Source organism: Eublepharis macularius, chromosome 3 (genome assembly GCF_028583425.1).
Source record: "Eublepharis macularius isolate TG4126 chromosome 3, MPM_Emac_v1.0, whole genome shotgun sequence".
NCBI lineage: Eukaryota > Metazoa > Chordata > Lepidosauria > Squamata > Eublepharidae > Eublepharis > Eublepharis macularius.
Window position 1 is genome coordinate 98323997 of NC_072792.1, and position 24123 is coordinate 98348119.

The following is a 24123-nucleotide window of genomic DNA, read 5'->3' on the forward strand; positions in this document are numbered from 1 at the left end:
TCCCATAAAGGAGCATCTTCTTCATTATTTCCTATGGGGAAAAAATGAAGAAGCAGGCTTCCTTTGCCAGGGGTGGCATTTTGCATGCAAAATGCCCCCTTACCCTCAGGGGCCCTTCTCCCACCCCTCCTCCCACCCCCCACCAAGGCTCAGCCTGCTCCCACTTGGGGGGGCCATTTCATGGCCTCCCCAAGTAGGTCCTCTCAGCCCCTAAATTCCACCCCTTACAGCTCCACACAAACCCAATTCCCCCCAGCTGCCACACACAGACCCAAATCCCCACATTAGCCCCTCACAGACCCAAATCCACCCCCACCTGCCCCACACCCATAACCCCAGGAACAGGCTGGCAAAGGCCAGCCCTCTCCCTTTGTTCCCTATGCTGGTAGAGATTAGAGCACCTACTTGGGGAGGCCATGAAATGGCCCCCCCAAGTGGGAGCAGGCTGAGCCTTGGTGGGGGGTGGGAGGAGGGGTGGGAGAAGGGCCCCTGAGGGTAAGGGGGCATTTTGCATGCAAAATGCCACCCCTGGCAAAGGAAGCCTGCTTCTTCATTTTTTCCCCATAGGAAATAATGAAGAAGATGCTCCTTTATGGGAGGATGGGGGGACCTGCTTTGGGGGGCCATAACATGGCCCCCCAAAGTCCAATCTGTCTGAAACTTGGGTGGTTGTTAGAGAAGGGTTAGAGGAAGGTCCCCACCAATTTTGGGCTTATTCGGTGGGAAGATGCCTCCCCCAGACGTCCGGGAAGACGGAGGCATTTTCCCATTGAAAAGCCGAATGAAAGACGAAAGAATCCCGAAACGTTTCGGCTTTTTTCTTTCGGCTACCCGAAACGTTTCGGGATTCCCCGAAACGTTTCGGCATTCCCTGAAAGAAGCCGAAACACTTTTGTTTCGGCATTCTTTCGGCATTCTGAATGCCGAAACGCACATCCCTACTCACAACTCATTTTCTGGACCTAATGAGACTAGCAGACAAGGCTGGTCTTGGTTGCCAAAATGGAGGGAAAGAGAGAAAGGTCAACAAAAATGGCGGTTTGATGGGCAACATCCTACAACTAATTATGATACTGGGAATGGTATTTCAAATTATGTGCTTGAAGCTAAACTATTACTGAAGTATTTAATGAAGTAGATCTCAAGGCACAGATCCCCTGATTTAGCTTCTACTTATGTATGGTTTCCAGTCTGATATTAACCTTATCTATTAATATGTCTGTCAGTCTCCTTTTTATCCTGCTTTCCCTCTAAGAAACTCAAGGCAGTATATGTGGGTCTCCTCTCTTACTTTTTATCCTCACAACAACCATGTGATGTAAGTTAGGCTGAAAGGGAGTGACTGGCCCAAGATCACCTGACACTTCATCCCTGAGCAGTTCAGGTGGGTAGCCATGTTGGTCTGCAGTCAAGAGCAAAATCCAGATCCAGCAGCATCTTAAAGATCAACTAGAGGGACCTTTGACTCTAGAAAGACAATACCTGAGCAGGGGTTTAAACCTGGAGCTCCTGAGTCATCAGCTGACACTCTAGCCACTGTTCTATTCCAGCTGTTGCATGGTGTGGTTATCAGTTTATTTAATGCAAATATGAACCAATATTTTAAATATTTTTTTTATTTTGTTCAGTTAGTCCTGTACTGAACAAAACCAGGACAGTTTTCAAGATGTCTATGACTAATTTTAGAAGGGTCTGTTGTATTCCTCTGAACTCAAAACAATAGCTTTCATCTGAGGTTGTTCTAGCTTGGAATTTGAAATGTGTAAGAAATTATGAAGTATCTCCAGTATTTTCATACCTGATTTGATTAAAGCCAGCATTTAAAAATAAAAGCAATTCAAGAAAGAGACCTCTTCTATGGCTTGGATAGCTAATGTAGATGGATTAAGATTCTAAAAAGTTTTTGTCTTCTCTGCTCAGTTGGGCTGATTCCCTCTTTCAGAATATTGTTATAAATGACAAGTCTGCAAATAAGATGTATATCTTTTTAATGCAGGATAAACCCTTTGGAACAGCAGGAGAAACTGTTGTTGTTGAAGAACTTCTTGAAGGAGAAGAGGTTTCCGTAAGTGCATAATGTCTAGAACATAAACAGTGTATGATCCTGTTAATCCTTTTTATGATTCAGTTATTTCGATGGGAGAATTAAGTATGCACTTAACCCTTCCCTAGTCAAATCAATGGAACTTAAATGTATTTAACTTTGGTTGCATTGTGGCCATTCTGTATATGAGGTACAAGTTTCTTATTCCTAATCTTAATTGAGGTAAACAATGGATTTACCCTTTCAAACTCTTCCTAACAAGTTGCCAGAGCAAAATTTCCTGATTATCAGAATATTATGTTGCCCTATAAATAGTGCTTTCGGAGTGACCTCCTATTGGAGAAGTTTGAATATTTCCATGACCCTTGCTAATGCGATTGGGCAGTTGTAACTGTTAAAGAGCTGCTTTAGAGCAAAGGCACATCACAAGTCCTATTATTATTATTTGCAGAAAAGAGCTCCAAGGCTCACTTCTGTTTTAAAACATGGAATTTATCATTTGTTTTGAGGACTAGTACTTAACATTTCTGCAGTAAAAGTGGTTTCAGAAAAGTATGATAACATATGCCAATAGAATCTGTCTTGGTGCTCCTAACTTGCACGAGAGAGTTCTGCTCTCCTACCAAAGGGTTTTTTTCTTGGAATAATGCCATTGGGAGTAAAACCTAATCCACAGAGGTGTTTTTCTGTCTCTCGTTATGAGGACTGTATTGTTCATAATCGTGAGCTTATTAATAATCAGATTTATAAGCTTGAAAACCCAATGCATTTCCTATGTTATTGTGCACAGTTCTCTAAGGTGTCCATTATTTCTGATTTCCTTTTAGTGCTTATGCTTCACAGATGGTGTCACTGTTGCTGCCATGCCACCTGCCCAGGATCACAAACGGTTAATGGATGGGGATCAGGGTCCAAACACTGGTGGCATGGGAGCATATTCCCCAGCACCTCAGGTAAAATGTTCTTCGTACACTGCCCCTTTGGCAACATGTAGTCCTAAAAACAAAGGTTCTGCTGTGAAAACAGAGGATAGGAAAAACAGCTTTGTGCTAGTGGAACTCAACAAGAGTTACACAGTGATTCTCCTTGTCAGACCTGGTGAAATCCTGTACTTTCCTCATGCTTATTTGAGTCTGCCATAATCTTTCAGAAATGAAAGATCTTACTGTCAGGCAAGATAAAAAAATGTACATGTCATCTCGCCATATTTATCCATAGAATTATAAACTACTTATAAAATACTTGACATATGGCTTGTAGGCTGTTAAGTTACAGAGAAAGGAAAGAAATAGAGGTTTACTCTCTGAATGTGAGTAGGTGAAGCTTTTCATGGCATGAAGGTAAACAATATCATCTGCTACATAATATCCCATTAAGCCTGTTATGGGGGCAGGACTTCTTTTCTCCAGGCAGTTTGCAACCCTGGGTGAATCTGTCTCCCTGCAGCTATTGTTTCTCTGGCTGGTGGTTATAGCCAGGCTGGTCATGCAAATTTTACACATTTTGGTGAAAGGGCAGTGGTTACTGTTCTAGAGCTGGTTACTGTCTGTGTGATAGCATAGTGGTTAAGTAATTGGTTGCAACTCATCATTCTGCTGGTTCAAATCTCACCACTGCCATGAGCTCAGCAGGCGACCTTGGGTAAGCCCCTCCTCTCAGCCCCAGTTTCCCAGCCTGTATGGTTGGGATAATAATAACACTGACTTTGTTCACTGCTCTAAGTGTGCACTAATCTGTCTATAAGAGCACTGTGTAAGCTCGTTGTTGTTGTTGTTATATGGCATACAAATTTGAATTTAGGGCTCGTTCGTAGTTTCTCATCATTTGCTGACTTGCAGAGAGATTCTGAACTGACTCAGTTGAAAAGTGTCATAGCTAACATGATACAACAGTTTGGTCACTAGTGGCTCAATCGCACATGCAAATCTCAAGGGGCAAATTCACACACACAAAACCGATCCTTTCTCTGTCCAGTAGAACTCATACTTGCAGCACAGATGTATCATACAAGTGCAGAGCACTGTAATATCTTTGTTGAGAAAAGCGTATTATCATTTACAAGGTTTTTTTTAGAGATGCACTATTGCAAGGTTGCATATATGATGAAAACTATATTTATACTGACTAAGAATTAGAGCCATTTTCTGGTTTACCTTAATGTTGTATCTGCTGTTGATTTTTTTAACTATTGCAAAATTGTTCCTTTAACTTTTTTATTAGTTTGCTTGAATGTTTTTCATTTAATACTCCTCATGCAGAGCAGGTGATGTGGAAGAGGGAGGGAAAGGTGCAGCAAGGGAGACTGAGTTGTCCCTTAAATGCTTGCACTGCTGAATTGTTACATAAGTATTTATTTATCAAAGAAGACTTGGTAAATGTTAGTCTTGGTCTTTAAGGCTTAAGGAAAAACTAACAGCCTGCAAGTGCTCAGTTATATAACATGACTATACACTCAATCAAAAATTTTAATCCATCTAGGTCACTATTGTCTGTTCTAGTAACTCTCCAAGATCTTGGGAAAAAAATGTTTCCCAGCCAGTTCCTGGATATTTGTATGCCAAGGGAATACTTTACCATTGAACTATCACTCTACCCATTAATAGCTCATACATGGGTATACCCAGGGAAGATTAATGGCATTTGTCCCCAAGACTGGAGGAAGTCAGGCCAATGACCTGTAGCTTTGTATAAGAGACCTTGCCTACCCCCATAATTTTTTCTGGAGTCACCCTTAAGTTTGTGAATAGGTACCCTCACAATGTTCATAAAATTTGCAAAAGGTACTAATTTGTGAGAGGGTGCAAATACAGTAGAAGACAGAAATAAGAATCAAAGTGATCTTGACAGGCTGGAAAACTGGGCTCAAACTAACAAAATGAAATTCAACAGAGATAAAGGGAATGTCCTGCATTTAGGTAGGAAAAAAATCAAAGGCATAATTATATGATGGGGGAGGCTTGTCTTGGCAGTAGTACATGTGAAAAGGGTCTAGGGGTCTTAGTAGATACATGGAACATGAGTCAGCAGTGTGATGTAGTAGCTAAAAAGGCAAACATGGTTTTATAAAGAAGTGTAGTGTTCAGATCATGTGAAGTGAAGGTACCGCTTTGCTCTGGTTAGACCTCATTTTGAGTAGTGTGTTCAGTTTTGGGCACCACAGTTTAAGAAGGATGTTGACAAGCTGGTGGAACAGGCTTCCTTGGAAGGTGGTGAGCTCTCCTTCTTTGGAGGTATTTAAGAAGAGGCTAGATGACCACCTGACAGCAATGCTGATTCTGTGACTCAATATGAATGTACACGGAACAGGACTGGAGGGCGTGAAGAGACGAGCCACGACTAGGCTCTCCTGGCCCTTTCTTACATGCCTAGGGTAATACTGATTGCCACTTTGGGGTCAGGAAGGGATTTTCCTGCAGACCAGATTGTCCAGGGATCCTGGAGGTTTTCTGCCTTCCTCTGAGCAATAGAGCAGGGGTCACTGGGGGAGGTGAGGTGAGAGAAGATAGCTGTGAATTTTCTGCATTATGCAGGTGGTTCTACTACATGACCTTTGGGATCCCTTCCAGCTCTCTGTGTCTGTGTTTCTAATGTTGCCCTGAAGTTCTATGAAATAACATAAAAAAGAAACCAGTTAAACATCATATAGTTAAAATACTGTTTTTAAATAATATCTTATTAGATATCCAAGGATCTGCTTCTGAAAATCAGAAATTCTATTCTTCAGAAAACAGTTGATGGAATGAGAAGAGATGGTATACCTTACATGGGTAGGTGGGAGATGTACTGTCATATCCTGTACTGTCATATCTTTCTAGTAGCATCACAAGTAATGGTGCTGTGGGACTATAGCTGTGACTGGTGCAGTACCTACTGCAACTGATAAAGCTGTGAAGAACCTAATTTGAGAGTTGCTTGTCATTTGATTTACACTGTGTAATCTGCCTTGAGTCTTGGTGAGAAAAGCAAACTATGAATGAATGATTGAAATGTTGCAGTAGATATATATGCACCTTTACTGAGCTCTATGCAGATCTCTTTTTCCTAGACTGGGGAACTGGATCTCACACATTCTTTTTTCTCTTGGAGAAAAATAGAATATGCATGAGCACAGTTCACCCTTTTCTCTCATAATACAATCAGCAGGAGCCAGGAACCATAAGAAGGCAACTCTAAGCCATTCTGATCCCATATGGCAGTTCAAGCCAATTTTTTTTCCTTATCTCTCCATAAGTATTCAGCTGATGGAACATATTATAGAATTTGTATCTGTTATTTATTGAAAACATCTGCTGCATTAGGAACCTGCAATCTTTAGGAAATAAAGTGTAACTAATTAACATGACCTCTTTAACTATGTGGAAAATGCCCAGTAGGAGCATATCTACATCAGCAGACAGTACCCAGTAGCATAGTCTGTAGTCCTTGACCCTTAGCAAGGCATCTCTATGAGCCATTTCTTATGGCACAGCCTTATAATTTGAGTTGAAAGTCCTCCTGAATAATTTAGTTTTGAATAGTTTGTCCAGGAGAGCGGGAGCTTTCCAGACCTTCTCAGGCAGGCCATTCCATAAGGTGGGGGCTACCACAGTGAAAGCACATGTACAGGCAGCTGTTGATTTTGTCCAGCTGCAGAGTGATATGTGCAGAAGGCCTTGTACAGTTGAGTGAAGATGCCGTGGCAGAACATAGGGGGAAAGGCAGTAGCAGAGATATGAGGGGCCAAGGCCATGAAGGCCTTGTTCATGCTAGTAAAAACTTTGAATTGCATCCAGTAACAGATGGGTAGCCAATGGTGTGACTACAAAATGGGAGCATTATGAATGCTCCATCTAACTCCTGAAAGTAAATGAGCTGCAGCATTCTGAGTCATCTGTAGTCTCCAAGTTGACTTTGAGGGGAGACCTATGTAAATTCATTACAATAGTCTAGACTTGATATTACCATGGCATGACTCCAGGTGGCCCGATCGGCCATGTGCAAAGTTCTGTGGATCCGTTATGTAGACAGGGATATTTTTTGTGGTACTGTTGTGTAGTGGCTCCTTTTGGGGGTGGGGGGGCGTCTATCCCAAGTCACGAGAGGGCAATTGGTGTAAATCAGAGGAACCTTATATATGAGTACCAGCACCTTTTTCGCAAAAAACACTGCCTTTAGATATTGAAATACAAGTCATTCATTTTAAATACTTTTGCCAGTCATGAAATCAGTCTATTGTGACTTTTGAATTAGGTGTACTCTATGCTGGATTGATGTTAACCAAAGATGGACCTAAAGTTTTAGAGTTCAACTGTAGATTTGGTGACCCTGAATGTCAGGTGAGTGACTATAAGAAAAATTATTATATTGTTCAGTCTGTTAACCCATTTTTGTCTCAAAGCTAACTCATTGCACAGTTCTTAATAGAAAATACAGTACTTCAAGAAAGCAAATGTAATGTCTTTTAAACAAGGTGGTAATCATTCAAATGCTTCCTTTATATTCTTGTGATCTTCATTTTATTTCACTGAGTTCATTTCCTAGCTTTATTACGTTTGTTTCATGTTTGTTTCACGTCTCTGTTATTTTTGTCTGTCCTTGATTAGGTAATTCTTCCACTACTCAAGAATGATCTTTATGAGATTGTACAAGCAATCATTGATAGAAAGTTATCTGGTTACATGCCTGTTTGGTATGAAAACTGTTCAGCTGTAACTGTGGTCATGGCTAGTGAAGGCTACCCAGGAAGCTATGCCAAGGGTTTGGAAATAACAGGTAGGTAATTAAGACATAGAACCAAATCATGTAGCCAGTTGATCAGCATATACTACATTTCCATCTTTGTATGATTAGCTAGAGTTCATGAATTTCTTTGAGCTTGGCTGCTTAACTGAAGTGACGAAGACTTATGTTTTAGCCAAAGGAGAGGCTGCATTTGATCCTTGCATTGATGGTTTTTCATAAAGAGGACTAGTAACTTTAATTTCCACTGGAGGAAGTTGAACTGATCGTACATAGACAACAGGTTTTATTTAAAATTAATTGATTTTTTGCATAATGTTTGATGTAATGCCTAAAGTAAAAAGTTTCTTGGCAATACATCCTATGGACAGTTGGACCAATCTTTTTACTAAGTACTTTACAAAACTCCTTTTGTCTAGTACTTTATTTGGGCTACTGTTGTGCAATTTCCCTGAAAAATGTAGTCATTATGCTCACTGCCCTGTCTTTTTAACATGTTGAATTACACCTTATTAGAAGGCCAGAGTGAATAGTGTCTGTTTTTTCTAGACAAACAACTTTAAAATAGAGATAACCTAGCCAGAAGGCTATACTACTGGTATACAAGTAACCTTAAGCACAGGATAGGATGAGAGTAGAAATATTTGTATGTATGGCTTCCTTTTGATAAGATTGCTAGCAAGTACACCAACATGGCTCAAGAAACAAGGATCAAGAAGATTTACAGTAATCCCATGCTGTCAAGTAAAAAAAGGAGTACAATGAGATTCATCAGCAGTCTTCTTCACAATAGTTTCTGTGTAGATTTCTGTGGGCATTCATATCGAACAGTATGGTATCTCAGCTGTAGAAATGTGATTTCATGGACAGAGATTTCAGACAGATCTGTACTCATTCACATACTATTATAAATGCAAAAAGTATGTCCCTTTGTTCATGTACTTCTGCAATTGCTTGGTCATATATTATTTTATTTATTATTTATTTATTTAATACATTTATTGCTTTTCTTTCCACCTAGAGGACTTTACAGCAGCTTACAACATAAAACAAAACATAAAATTATATTAAAAACACAGTTAAAAACTGCCCATATATTAAACAGTGGTGAAACAAAAACCATCCTAATTTTTTTTTAAAAGTCTTCAGCTGCCTCTTGAAGACAGAAACAGGGGAACAGACGCACTTCCTTGAGGGGATTGTTCCATACTTGTGGAGTGCCACTGAAAAGGCCCTCTCTAATATACTTTGAGCAGGAACATATGAGAGAAGACAGTCCTTCAGGTACAATGGCCCCAAGCCATGTAGGGCTTTAAAGGATAGAACCAGCACCTTGAACTAAAGTGGATCAGTAGTTAGCATAATTGCTGGAATATTGAGGTCACATGTTCCTAGCAGTTGGTCCTGACCGTCAGTCTCGCCACTGCATTCTGTACTAGCTGCAGCTTCCAAATACTCTTTAAGAGTAGCCCCAGGTAGAGTACATTGCAATAGTCCAGTCAAGATGTAACTAAGGCTTGGATCATGTCGGACTCCCACAGTGGTAGGTCAGAGCCTGTGGCTAAAGCACTCTCCAGCATCCCTTTTTCCAGGAAGGCCTTGGATTAACCTCAGTCACAGAGGGGAGGAGGATCTTCATTCACTCTGGCCTCTCTCTAGCTATCTGCCTCTCCCAGCACCTCCTGGGGAATGGTTTGGCTCTTCCCTTTTGCTCTTTCTTACGCTGACATAATAAAGGATTGTGTGTGGGGGGGGGGCAGACTGATCACTCCAATGCCCTCTCTTTGGGATGGGCCAAAGGTGAGTGGAGAGAATCTGAGCCAATAGCCTCCCTCCCTTCTCCTGCCCTGTCCTCCTTAGAGGTTTAAAGGGGTTACTCTGCCTGCCTGCCTGTCTAGGCCCCAGGAGGCTCCAGCTGCTGTTGGCCTCCTTTTCTCGCCTGTTCCCAGGTGCGGTCTGCTGCCGGAGTCCTGCCTCCCTGCTGAGGTGTGTGCTGGGTTTGCAGTACTCTGATGCCACTGCTGGGGTACCTCTGGGCATAGCTTTGCCCTTGTCCTTTGCTCCACAACCTTTGTCTGCCTCAGTGGTGCCTGGGCAAGACTGCCCCCTGCTAAAGGTGACTTGAGAGAGTGAGTGGAGGGATGGGGCCTCTACCCCTGGACAGATCACTGTGGCAAGATCTGACCGAAGCAGAAATGGATGCAGCTAATGCACCAGCCAAAGCTGGGCAAACACATTTTGAGCCATCCCAGCCACTTGGCTTTCTAAGGAGACAGCTGTGTCAAGCAGTCCTCCTAAGCGGCAAACTTGACATTTCAAGGGGAGCGGAACCCCATCCAAAATAGGAGAGATCTCATGTCGCTGGTTAGTCTTTCTGCTAACCCAGAGAATCTCTGTCTTGTCAGGATCAAGTTTCAGCTTGTTCATCCTTATCCAGCCCACTACTGACTCCAAGCATCGGTTCAGAAATACATGGTAACATTTTTTTAAGAAAAAATAATTTATATCTTTGTATTTGCATTGTCACCTTACAGGATTATCTCAGGCTAAAGAGCTAGGCTTGGAAGTGTTCCATGCAGGCACAACCATAAAAGATGGGAAAGTGGTGACCAATGGAGGCAGAGTCCTCACCGTGACTGCAATCGAAAAGGACCTTGTAGCTGCACTGGAAGAAGCCAACAAAGGAGTAGGAGTCATTCGGTTCAATGGGGCCATTTATAGAAAGGATATTGGTTATCGAGCTATAGCTTTCCTTAAACAGTCCAGGTATCTATCCAAAGCTGAAGATCTTTCATAAGAATTTGCATTAACTTTAAATCAACCAAATATGTTCCTGTCATATTTCATACATAATTACTGCATGATTTAGTATCATTTTGTTCTTATGCTTTATATAACATCATATTCTAATGAATTCATAACTGATCTATTTCTGATTTCAAGTACAGAAATCAAGGATTAACTTCATTCTCCCATATATGTCTTTCTTTTATTGAAGATCATTAAAACATTGACAAGCATCCATAAGATAGCTTATATCAGAGGTATTTAGAGCATAGTTATACCACAATATTAAAGAAATTGATGTGTCCTGACCTGCTCCCAAAGAAGTCTAAGAATTGTGTCAGAAAGTTAAAACTCTGAAAAGGAGAATTCTTAGTAATCACTCAAAACTACATTTCCCAGCTTCTTTGAGAGAAGCTATAACAGCTGAATCATTTTCTCAGGTCTGCCTTTGTGGTATATCGGTATTGTGTAAGGTGTACAGAACTGAAACCGGTCCTCTGTTGGTATTTCCTAGGTACTAAAATGTGCCTTTAAAATTCAGGCTCTTTGAATCGTCTGTTAAGACATATGAACAGTCGCCAAAGGATTAAAAATTCAGTTTCTTTTCTCTTGCAGTTAAGTGAATGTGGTTTATTTTCTTCCACATAGTATGTGCCAAACAGTGTCATTGTTAGGTTGTGCAAAAGTGTTGTGGTGTAAATATGTTGGCCTGCTTAGAGGTTAAGGAGAAGTTTCATGTATCATCACTGGACAATTGATCTTTATACTTTCTCAGATATTCTGGGATGTTTGTCAAGAATGTGGTATTATGGTATTATTGTGACAGATAGGCCTTAACTAGAATTTTCTCTTGTGATCCTTGATAGATTTTCTCTGTTCTGTGACCCAAACTGCATGTGAAAAGTTAGCATAACACTTGTGGCAAGTGGCTTGGATATCTGTGTGTAAGTCAAGGTCTGGATGTCTGCCTGAGAATCAAGGCTATTAATTGGGTCTGCATTCCTTGTGGGAATGGTGTGGAATCAAAGCAATGTCACTCTGTTGTGAAAAGTTTTTCTTTTTCCATACCAAAGGAAAAACAGACTTGAAAGATGAACTTGCTATCCCCAACCGTGCTTGTAACCCTTGCTGCTGAATTTCAATAAACCTAGAAAGTTACTAGAAAACTTACACACTGCCTGGACCCTATTTTTTTCTGTCAGAGAATATATTCTTAATGAGCATTTCCACTTTGGGTGGTTAAAATGCTTTCATCAGACATAGATAGTCCAGCACAGGGCTTAGCTAGCTGTCCTGTTAGTTCTCCCCAGAAAAGAGCTTTATCTGTGACATGATATACCTTATACCTACACTTTTTCTCGTACAAAGTGCTAGTTTTGACTACACCGAGTCTGACCAGTAAGAATACAAGCAGAATCTATTGATCTTACTAAGCTTCCACTTTTCAACAAATACTTGGCAAAGAGCATTATTTCAATTTCCATTTAATTCTAAAATAGTGCTGCAAAGAATCAGGATTTATTAGCTGGAGAAGTCCTTAGGGCTTGGTTCAGGATACCATGACACTGGCCTTACACACAATTCTTTTACTGCATCTCTATAACTAGCAGTGTGATTCTAATATTGAACAAATTTATCAACACAAATGCTTGTAGTATCTATAGACACTATTCCTGTAAACACTGAGTGGATTAAAGTTATCTGTACTGGTACAGTTCCATCGATTCCACAGACACACCACCACAAGCATAATCTAATGCTTCTGCCAGTTTAAAAGCCAGTCTTTTGACTGGTATTGCCAGTTTTAAACAATTACAGTAATATTACAGTTATAAAACATGATCTTGTATAATATATGAATGAATGGTTTTATAAAGCTGTCTGTGCTGGAAAACATTACATCAGTATCAATACATCTGATTCTCAACTTGGCCTCAACTGTGGATACGTAAATGTAGAGACTGGAACCATCAGCAGACAAGATGGAGCTCTCTACAAATCTGAGAAGAGTCCCAGGATTGTAGAAAAATCTGAAATCTTTTTAAAAATGCATGAGGGTTAACCACCCAGTGTGAAAGGCAGTGTAATATAGTACTTAGAGTATCATACTAGGATTTGGGAGACCCAAGTTTGAATTCCCGCACAGTCATGGAAGCTTGCCGGGTGACCTTGGGCCAGTCACACTCTTACAGCCTAACCTATATTACAGGGTTCTTGTGATAATAAAATGTTGGAGAAGAGAATGATATAAACTGCTTTGGGTCCCTGTTGGAGAGAAAGGCAGGTTAAATGAAGCAAATAAATACAAAAATAGAATCTATATCTCTAAGAAATGAAAGCCCTGTGAGATTTGGGGTTCATAGGAAACCACAACAATATTGCAAGCCTTTTCTTTTTTGTGAGTTAGTACTTTGTCAGATCAAGGGAATATTGTGGACATAGTTTATCTTGATTTCATTAAGGCTTTTGATAATGTTCCACGTGATATTCTTGTTGACAAGTTGGTAAAATATGGTTCATATCCTGCTACTGTTAGGTAGATTTGTAACTGGATGACAGATCACACCCAAAATGTAGTTCTATAGCCGCTATGGAATGACAAGTGGAGCGGCTCAGGAATCTGTCCTGGGCTCTGTGTTGTTCAACAGCCTTATAAATGACATGGATGAAGGAATAGAGGTGATGCTAATTAAATCTACAGATTATACTAAATTGAGAGGGGTAGCATATATAGTAGAAGACAGAATCAAGATTTAGGATAATGTTGAAAGGCTGGGAAAGTGGGCTAAAACTAACAAAATGAAATTCAACGGAGAAAAATATAAAGTTCTGCATTTAGGTAGGAAAAATCAAAGGCATAATTATAGGATGGGGTACATGTGTACTATATGTACACATAGTACATGTGAAAAGGATCTAGGGGTCTTAGTAGATCACACACTGAACTTGAGTCAGCAGTGTGATGCTGTAGCTAAAAAGGCAAATGCGATTTTGGGCTGTATCAACAGAAGTATAGTGTACAGTTCACATAAAGCGATGGTATCATTTTACTCTGATTAGGTTAGACCTCACTTAGAGTTCTGTTTTCAGTTATGGGAACCACAGTTTAAGAAGGATGTTGACAAGCTGGAATGTGTCCAAAGGAGAACAACAATGATGGTGAGGGGCCTGGAGACCAAGTTCTATGAGGAAAGGTTGAAGGAACTGGATATGTTTAGCCTGGAGAGGAGGTGACTGAAAGGTGATATGATAGCTGTCTTCAAGTATTTGAAGGGCTGTCAAATAGAGGATGGTGCAGAGTTATGTTCTGTTCTGTTGCCCCAGAGGTTCAGACCAGAACCACTGAATTAAAATTAAGTCAAAATAGTTTTCAACTAAACATTAGGAAGAACTTCCTGACAGAACGGTTTCTCAGTGGAACAGGTTTCCTTGGAAAGTAATGGCTCTCCTTCCTTGGAGGCATTTAAGAAGAGGCTACGTGGCCATCTGACAACAATACTGATTCTGCGACTCAGTATGAATTTAGGCGGATCAGGAGAGTGAGGGTGGGAAGGAATGAGCTGGTGCTAGGCTGTTGTGGTCATTTCTTATATGTCCAGGGTATTGCCAATTGCCACTTTGGCATCAGAAATGAATTTTCCTCCAGGCCAGATTGGCTGGGGATTCTGGAGGTTTTTTGCTTTCCTCTGAGCATAGAGCAGCGGTCACTGGGGGGAGTGGAGGGGGGAGATAGCTACAAATTTCCTGCATTGTGCAGGGGGTTCAACAAGATGACCTTTGCGTCCCTCCAGTGCTATGTTTCTGTGTTTCAAACCTTGGTTTCTGTTAAAGGCAGGGTGAGGGCCCTTTCCCGGATGATTTTGGCCTCCCAATCCACCCCTCTTCCACTCACTGTGCCCTGGAGGGAGGACCCATTGGAGCCAGACCCATCAGCAACCACCAGGGAACTTGCTACCAATTTGCACAACTCACCCAAGTGCAGTGGTGGCTATGACTTGATCACACACAACTTGCCTGGGCCCATTAGGCAATGTGTGGGTCCACACATCTTGTGTGACTTGATTTTGCTTCACAGTAGCCACCAGACAACTCACCTGAGTGGACAAGCTGAAGGAAAACTGTCATCACTGCCAGCACAATGGTGAATCTGATAGCAAGTTATAAACAAACCTGGGAATCCCTGAGCTTGCTGTGGAGACCCACAGAATAAGGGAGTTGAAGGGGGACAAAGTTGTAAATCTTCCTGGAAGGCTCACACAGTAAGGAATAATTAACAGTTGGGTTTTGAGGAGGACACAGACAATGAAAAGAAATAAAAGCAAATAAAGGACTAGAAATAATTCAAATGCTGACTGTTTGCTGACTACCTACCGCAAATCTTCAAAACATTTTCGTGTAGATGACCTGCTAGACATCAGAACTGTAAGTGAACTTTTCCCCCTTACTGAAAACAGATTTAGTCTGCTGAAGCAGCTTGCAGATACAAACTCCCCCACAGTTCTCTGGTTGCGCAGCCACCAGAAGAACAGGAGAAGCTTGTGGAAGGCAAAGAAAGGGAGGAGATATTTACTAGTCTGGAGCATAATATGAACACCAGCTCCCCTAATTCTCCAATGATGGAGAGGAACGGAGTAATCTCAAAAGCAAAATTGTATAAAATGATAGGTGATCAATGCCTCCTTACAGCAGAGACAGTTATAGTCAAATTCCAGGAATGAAACAAAATAATTAGCAAAATGGACACGCTGGAAGAGCAGTTAAGGAACAAACCAGCAAGTTTTGTGAATGAGACCATCATAGCTACCGGTTCTGTACTAGAAAAGGAGGTAAACTCTTCTCCAACACAAAATAGAGGCCCAAATTTTGCTAGCAATTGCCACCCATATGCGAGTACAAGGACTGCAGATATGGTCAACACAGAGGGGAGCCTGTGGTGGAAAAATAATCAAGTGGCATTAGAAATAGCGCAGATACTGGTGAATACAAACCACTGGCAAAATAAACAGGAAATTGTATATTCGCTTGGCCATCGTTCTTCAGCTGGAAGCACATGAGATCCATCTTGAGCGCTATGAAAGACTTCCAGACTCCTATCAAAACTGGAGGCTGGTACTGACATTTCGGCAACCCACTATCCTGTTGATGTTACTCAAAATGAGAGTTTTTTTAGCCACCCTTGGAATATGTCCTGTTAGGGTCTTTCAGGATGAGAGTAAGAGACCACTTCTGCATAGGAAAGCTGGTTGTCTCCCTTCAGACGACCAGCTTTAAGGGTTCCTTAAAGACATCAAAACATCAATGTACAGACCATGCTCTGGCATCTGCCAGGATGGTGTTGGAAATAATTTCAGAACTGATGCCCCTATTGACATGATCAAAGAAATGAAGAAATCGTCATTAAATAGAGCTGAACCCTTAAAGGATCTGATCAACTTTAATCAGATGATGAACACCTCTCAGACCAAGTCAGCTGACCCCCTTTATACCAGGGAGACTCAGGGCAACCATAAGGATAGTGAATTACTCTCTATGGACTACCATTCTGATTGGATAACATCCTCTTTCCCCAAAGATAGTCAACTTATAGGTGTGAACCAGACCTCTCCAAAGGAAGGACTGACCTCTGAGGAAGTGAACCTTATTGATCTACCCTTCCCGTGTTTGGAAGACGCGGTTATGAGGCCAGTTATATATCAGGAAAGTTGTAGGAGACTGGATTCTCAAGACTGACAGTGTGACTCTGAAAATAACCAGCAATCTGTCACCTCTATCAAACTGCTTTCGTGGAATGTAGCACTGGACACGATGTATTTCGCATAACTCTGATATCCCCTTCTTTTGTCGTAACTATGACATTATTCTACAGGAAACCTGGTCTGATGCAAATCCTGTATTAGCGGGTTTTAATTCATTTAAGGTAAATGCCATACCAGGGCAGGGACCAGGGAGACTGAAAGGAGGGTTGGGTATCCTTATATTAACTGCCTTGAAAGTGCAATCTATGGTGAAGCCTTCCTTGAGCCAGCTTGCAATGGCAGTAATCTTAACAGAGGGCAAGAGGAATTTACTGATTATCAATGTATATTTACCCCCTTCCTGTAAAAAAGCAGAAACTGAAGAGAATTAGACATCGCTAGAAAATTATGTAAGAGCCCTTATTATAGAACACCCAGACACCATGATTCTGCTAGGTGGTGACCTAAATGCCCGGATGATGCATTTTTGGCTTCTAAACTCAAGGTGACACCAAATACAGTGATGGAGAATCTCAAGTCCTTTAAACAGGAGAGGATATTTAAAGATCAACATGCAAACTATGCTGGGGTCTCTCTGCATAATTTTGCTCATAGATAAATCTTTCCATTCTAAATGGCTCTGTTGCAGGCAATATCCCTGGTGAATTTACATTTATGACAGGGTCTAAAGTCAGCACAATCAATTATATTCTGGTTTGTACAACCCTATTTCCTATGGTTGGGGATTTCAAAGTGCTCCCATATCTGGAGGGGGATCACTTTCCCCTATTCCTACATATGCAGTTGAATTCTGGAAACTGCCATCTGGAATCCAGATACTCCCACTTCAGTCATACCCCTAGAAAGATATGGCTGCCAAGTAAAATGGTAATCTAAACTAGCACAAAGTATGAAAGACGTCCTAACTCAGGAAAATCTGTTGGATCCCTACTATCTGTTAGGAAGCCTCATGATCAATTCAGATTTCTTAATCATCTATGAAAATCTTGTACAAAAGCTAAAACCACATCTAGTGCATCCGCACAAAGTTGAGCTCTGGAATTCCTATAATTGCTTCGAGCCATGGTTTAACCACAGTTGTGTGACAGCAAAGAAAGCACTAAACTGGAGCTACCAGCAATACTTAAGATCACAAGATCAGGCTAAAAGAGAAGCTCTCTCTAAATTGTTGAGCCAAAAAAAGGAGCACAAACTGCTGATACAACGTAGCAAGAAAGCAAATACAAGAGAACTATGAGGGAAACTGATCGAAGCAGCAAAAGTCAAAAAGTCATCTCTGTTCTGGAAACTAATTTCAGGTAGCATTGTGAGACCTCAATCCCCACTATCTTCCTGTATATTGCCAGACATATGGGTTTCATTTTTCACAGATTTGTATGAGGATCCAGTGTACCTCCCCCCTCAATAGTGTTAGAAAATACTCCCAAATGGTCTCCTGTAACTCTGGGTGAGATTAAATCATATATAGACCAACTGAAAAATGCTAAAGCCCCGGGGTGTGATGGGATTCCACCAGAGTTTCTGAAAGAGACTAAAGACTGGTGGGCCTCCTTTCTAGCTCCCCTTTTTATGCATATTGATGATCATATTCCAGTGATGGGGACTGGCCATAGTGGTTCCCTTCTACAAAAAAGGTAAGATCTTTCAAACTATAGCCCGATCAGCCTGCTGAACATTATAAATACGTTATACAAAAGGCATCTCCTGGTCAAACTTTTAGATTGGCTTGAGCAAGAGGATATTTTAGTGGCAGAACAAGCAGGTTTTAGACCAAGGAGATCTACGTTAGACCAGTGCCTGATCATTCAACATCTTATTGAGAAATAAGTGTCTAAGGGAACAACTTCACTTTATGCAGCTTTTGTTGATTTCAGATCTGCATTTGATTCTGGATCCAGAAAATGACTCTGGGATAAACTAGTTGACCCTCCATCAATAAAAGACTTCTAGGCCTCATTTGGGCTTTATGTGATCAAACTTTTTTGAGGGTCAGATGCAGTAGGCAAGGGCATCTCACCAAACCCATCCAAACCCTTAGAGGTGGTAGGCAAGGTTGCATGTTAGCACAGGCATTATTTATCTTTTATATAAACCATCTAGTTAGTTGGCTTAACTCACCAGCTCCCCATCCTCCCAAACTTGCTAATAGGACAGTACCAGTCCTATTATACCCTGATGACCCAGTTTTATTTTTAGAAGTCCTGTCGGGCTGAGGAGGGCCCTAGGGAAGCTCTCCTCATATTGTAAAAATGAGTCTCTAACAATCAACTATAAGAAAACCAAGATAGTTGCTTTTAGGGTACAGGCCAAAGACCCGGCCTAGGTCAATGAATGGCCATCGCATCGAACAAACTAACAACTTTAAATATCTGGGGGTTGTTCTGCAGGCCTTGGGCTCTAGGCGCCAACATAGTAACTATGCTGCAGACCAAGGAGAAAGATTGCCAAATAGTATTGCAAAATTTCATCGATATCAAGGAGATTGGTTTGTTCCTGCAGCTCTTAAACTATTTAATGCCAAGTCTTTAGCCCAATTGTTATATGGTTCCTTGATGGGGCCACCCACCATGTGTTTTGTACCACAAGAAAAAGTGCAAGCTAAGTTCCTAAGTGTCATGGGCTGAGCTAGCCCAAGCAGCATAGTCCAAGTCTGGTCCAGTCTGATCACGAGTCCAAAGCTGGGGATGAGTCCAAAGTCAAAAAGCCAAGTCAGAAGGTCCATAGGTCAATCACTGGTCAGTTCGAGGGCTACAGAGAAACAGAGTCAAGGTCTGGAGGTCACAGAGCAAGGCAAGTTTCAGCAGCGTGGTCGCCACAGGAACAGGATTCCATGCCTCCTGGTCTTCTGTGGCTGGGTTTCATAGACAGGATGGGCTTGCAGCCAGCTGCTTGGGAGCTATCCTGTGGTCACTCCGCATCACTCTCAACAAGCGTCTGGCATCTGGCCTGGAGGCTTGCACTTTGCCGCCTCTCCTGCAGCTCCACACATTGCCTGTGTCTGCAGCACTGTCTGAGTAAGGCTGGAGGTTTGGATGTCCTTGGCTGTGTTTTACCAGTGGTATTGGAGCTGGAGGGTGTTGGTGCCTCTGACTCGGCTGCTGGCTGGGGACTCTGATCCACCAGCAGCTGTTCTTCCTGATCACCAGCTTCTGTTGAGTCAGGGCTGGCTGGCTAGGCTGGCTACACGAGGCTCCTCTCCTCCTGAGGAATCCTCATTATCACTGAGCCCCATGACACTAAGAACCATTATACAGGTTCCTAGGCATGTGTCAAATGCAAGGAGACAGTATGTTTGAAAGTCGAAGCCTGGATCTATATTTTATCTATATATAAGTGGTTAAAGGAACATCTTAACCTTCAAGGTCTTTTCCCCCTGATATTTCATGACAACTTTCAGTCTAACTGGTTAAAGGCTGTTCAAAGTCACCTGTTGAGAATTGATCTCTCCCCTCAAATGCTCCGATCCTGTGGAATGGAGCATGCAAAAAACTAGTTACGCAAAGAATTGAAGATATAGAATGCCAAAACGATTGTTCCAGCCTACAAAACACATCAGAAATGGAAAATTATTTAACAAGTCTTGAAGTAAAAGTGTTTAGAAGAGCCTTCTCCCTGGCAAGGTGTTCTGCCCTTCCTTCCGCCATACTTAAGTATAAGAACATTCCTTTTACCAAAAGGTTCTGTACCTGTTGTCAGGGCTTGCCGCCGCTGCCGCTGGGCGTGGCACTGGGCGGTCTGCTCCTGACGTCACAGGGGGGCCAGGGATTCTGCAGGACCCTGCTCTGTGGAAGGAGGGGCGGTATACCTCACCCAGACTCCCTCTCAGTCCACTCGCTGGCCTGCTCAACCTGGCCTGCTTACCCTCTGCGTCCTCCTTCATCTCCTCCTTCCAGAACTCTCCTCCAAACCTCCACCCTTGCATCTTACTGCTCTCACTCCACATCATCACTCCTCACTCACGCCCACCACCACAGGGCTCTTCCCAGCCAGCTTTTATAGGGCTTCCTTCTACTGCCCCACCCCTCTTCCAGCCTGGCCTTGGGCTGCACCAAGCAGTTGCAGCTGGGGTAGCTGATCTGGCCCCACTGACCAGCACCAGCTGTGCCTTGTTCTCTGGCTGCCCAGCCTCCCTGCCTTGGCTGATTGCTGAAGGCATGTCCAGCTGCAGTCCCCTGGCTAGCAGCCCAGCCTCCCTGGCAGAGCTGATGGCTGAAGGTGGGTCCAGCTGCGGCTCCTTGGCTGGTTGCCCAGGGCTTCCTGCAGAGTGCCTCCAATAGCCCCACCTGGAGTGGCTTGGCTTTTGGCAACTCCTGGGCCAGGCTACTATTTTCTAGCTGGGGCATGGCTTTGGGTTGTTGGGGCTGCTGCTGCTTCTCCTCCTCAGGTAAGGTCTTTGGGTGGGTGACTGCTGGGCTCCCAATCCCTCTGCCCTTGCCCCCTTCCGCCTTGCCTAGCCCCCTTTCCCTCCCTAGGGGAGTGGGACTCGCTGGCCTCTCTCTGTCTCCCCCTGCCTCCTGAGGCCCTGGGCTTTTGCTCCTTGCCCCTGGCACCGGCAGGTTCTGGCTCCATTTGCCTGTGGGAGGGGTTGACCTGCTGTCCCCCAGCTGCCCCCTCTGCCTGCCAGTCAGACCGGTTGACCTGCTGTCAGCTGGCTGACCAGTTGACCTGCTGTCTGCTGGCTGCCCCCTCTGTTTGCCCATCAGCCCGGCTGACCTGCTGTTCCCTCCTACCAAGTCTGGGGGCTGGGACCCAGACCCCGGACACACACCCCCGCTTAGCTTTGAGTTGTGGGGGTCAGGGTCAGACTCAAACATGCGGGACATGAAGTCCGCATCCACATGCTGCGCCCCCTTGCGGTACTTGATGGTGAACCGGAAGGGGAGGAGGGAGAGGTACCACCGCAGCACACGGGGGTTGTGTGCCTTCATGTGGTGGAGCCACTGCAGGGGCGCATGGTCCGTTAGTAGGACAAAGGGATTATTGGCCAGGTAGTATTGCAGGGCCCCCACTGCCCACTTGACCGCTAGGGCCTCCCGCTCCACTGTTGCATAGCGCCTCTCTGCGGGCTGCAGCTTCCGACTCAGGAAGAGGATGGGGACGTCGGTTCCGTCACGTTCCTGAGTCAGGACTGCCCCAAGGCCGGTGTCAGAAGCGTCTGTGGCCAGCGTAAAGGGTCGGTCAAAGTCCGGGTTCCACAGGGCTGTGGTATTAGAGAGGGCTGACCGCAGGTCCTTGAAAGCTGCTTCTAGTGCTGGGGTCCACCGGACTTGGTTGGGCAGCCCCTTCTTTAAGCAGTCTGTCAGGGGGGCGGCTCGGGAGGCAAAGTGGGGGATGAACCGCCCGTAATACCCCAGTAGTCCCAGGAAACGTCGGACCTGCTTCTTGGTCCGGGGCTGGGGGGCATCAGCTATTGAGGCCACCTTGTCTGGTGGTGGGCGAACTCGGCCTCCCCCGACCACAAAGCCCAGGTACTGGAGTTCCTGGAACCCCAGGTGGCTCTTCTTTGGGTTAGCCCGTAGTCCGGCTCGCTGGAGGGCCCTCATGACAGCTTCCAAGTGTTGGAGGTGGGTGGGCCAGTCCGGGCTGAAGATGATGATGTCATCTATGTACGCCATTGCATACGCCCGGCACTCTCCCAGCACTCGGTCCACCAGCCGCTGAAACGTGGCAGCTGCCCCGTGTAGACCAAACGGCATCTTCTTGAACTGGAAGAGGCCTCGTGGGGTGGCAAAGGCTGTCTTCTCCCGGTCCGCTGGCCGCACGGGCACTTGCCAGTAGCCCTTCGTCAAGTCTAGGGCCGACAGGTAGCGGGCGGACCCTAGGTGGTCTACCAACACATCTGCTCGGGGCATGGGGTATGCATCGAACTGGGCCACCTTATTCAGTTCGCGATAGTCGATGCAGAATCGGGTGGTCCCATCCGGCTTGGGCACCAAGACTATCGGGCTCCTCCAAGCGCTTCGCGAGGGCTCGATTACCCCAAGCCTGAGCATCTCGTCGGTCTCCTTCTCCACTGCCTCCCACCGCTTCCTGGGGATGGGGCGCCAGGTAGCCCGGGCTGTCTGCCCCGGGTCCGTTGGAATGGCATGTTGGATCAGGCTCGTGCTGCCCGGCCTACGGGAGAAGACCCCGGGAATCCGAGCCCAGAGGTCTTGTAGCTGGGCCCTCTGAGCTGGGTTGAGCTGAGGGTCCACCTTGGGCTCCTCAAACTCCGGGGCATCAGTGGTCCAAGGCAGCACACTGTCAGGGAGCTCTAGCGGGTCCTCAGCCACGCCGCACTCCTCTTTTGGGCGCTCGTGCCACTGCTTTAGGAGGTTCACATGCAGGGTCTTCCGCCGACGCCGGCCGACCCCACACTGGACTTCGTAGGTGGTGGGGCCCAGCACCCTTCGAATCTGGTAGGGACCCCTCCATGGGTCCCCTTCCTCTCTTGGGAACACCGAGTGGTGCACGAGGACCTTCTCTCCGGCCTGGAAAGTCCTCATCCGTGCACCCCGGTCATAGGCGGCCTTTTGCTTTGACTGGGTGCGAGTCAGTCTGCGATTTGCCTCCGCTTGGGACTGTTGCACCCGGTCACGGAGCCGGCTCACGTACTCCTGTATGGGGGGCGTGGGGCTGCTGGCCCGGGGCCCCCAGCGTTCCGTCAGCCGGGAGAGCATCCCCCTTGGCTTGCGCCCATATAGCAGCTCGAATGGGCTGAAGCCAGTGGAGGCCTGCGTGGTCTCCCGGAGGGCGAACATGAGCGGGTCGATGTATAAGTCCCACTGGTGAGGCTTGTCCCGCGTCATCTTCTTCAGGGCCTCCTTGACGGTCTGGTTCAGCCGCTCTGCCAACCCGTCTGTTTGAGGGTGGTACGCCGAGGTGAACACCTGCCGGATCCCCAAATTCCGGCAGAGCTGACGCATGGCTGTGGCACGGAACGGGCCCCCCCGATCCGTCAAAATTTCATCTGGCAGCCCCACCATCGCGAAAAACTTGGACAGGGCCCGTACCATCCCCGGGGTCTGCATGGTCTTCAGCGGGATGACCTCGGGGAACCGCGTGGCATAGTCCACAATCACCAGGGCAAAGCGATGGCCCCGGGGTGTGCGTGGCAGCGATCCGATGAAGTCCATTGCGATGCGTTGGAAGGGCGTCTCCATGACGGGCAGCGGGGAGAGGGGGGCCTTCAGCGGGCGGCGGGCTGCCACCCGCTGGCAGGTGGGACACGAGCGGCAGTGGGCCTTCACGTCTGCATTCACGGAGGGCCAGAAGAATTGCTCAAGAACCTTCCTCAGGGTCTTGTGGTGCCCGAGGTGCCCGGCCCAAGCATGCTCATGGGCCGTGCGGAGGACTTCCGCCCGATAGGCTGCTGGCACAAGTAGTTGGCGGACCTCCCCCTGGCCATTTGGGGCACGAGCTATGCGAACCCAGACCCCTCCTTGCTTCTCGATGCGAGGGAGCCGTTGGGACCTCCGTTCATCCCGCACTTGCTCCTCCTCACGAGCGGCTGTCTCTCGCAAGCGCTGCAAGGACTCATCTGCCCCTTGGGCATCACGGAATGGGCGGTCTGCAAGGGTTCCAGCTGGGCCTCCAGCCCGTGGTTCTGCCCCTGGCCTGGTGGAGGGACCCTCTCCCGGGTCGTTGGCCTCCTCCACTTGCAGAGCGGTGGCAACTTGTGGGTCTGTCACTTCCCCTGCCGCCTTCAGCCGAGACCCGGCAGTCCCTGGGGTGTCTCTTCCCAATTTCTTCGCTGCCTGCTGGAGGAGCCTGAAGAACCCTGGGGCATCTCTTCCCAGCAGTATTGGTACGGGTAGGTGAGCTAACTGGGCAACTTCC

The 24123-nt window shown here is 45.2% G+C and overlaps 1 protein-coding gene across 4 annotated transcripts in view; it reads left to right on the plus strand.

Moving 5' to 3' along the window:
- Window positions 1-24123, plus strand: part of GART (phosphoribosylglycinamide formyltransferase, phosphoribosylglycinamide synthetase, phosphoribosylaminoimidazole synthetase) — a 63832-nt gene that overhangs the window by 15427 nt on the left and 24282 nt on the right. For all 4 annotated transcript variants that reach the window (XM_054974262.1, XM_054974261.1, XM_054974260.1 and 1 more), the window contains exons 6-11: window positions 1997-2065; window positions 2872-2997; window positions 5724-5811; window positions 7274-7359; window positions 7627-7795; window positions 10297-10528. In XM_054974262.1, coding sequence (XP_054830237.1) covers window positions 1997-2065; window positions 2872-2997; window positions 5724-5811; window positions 7274-7359; window positions 7627-7795; window positions 10297-10528 — 770 coding nt within the window. The remainder of the gene's footprint in view (window positions 1-1996; window positions 2066-2871; window positions 2998-5723; window positions 5812-7273; window positions 7360-7626; window positions 7796-10296; window positions 10529-24123) is intronic.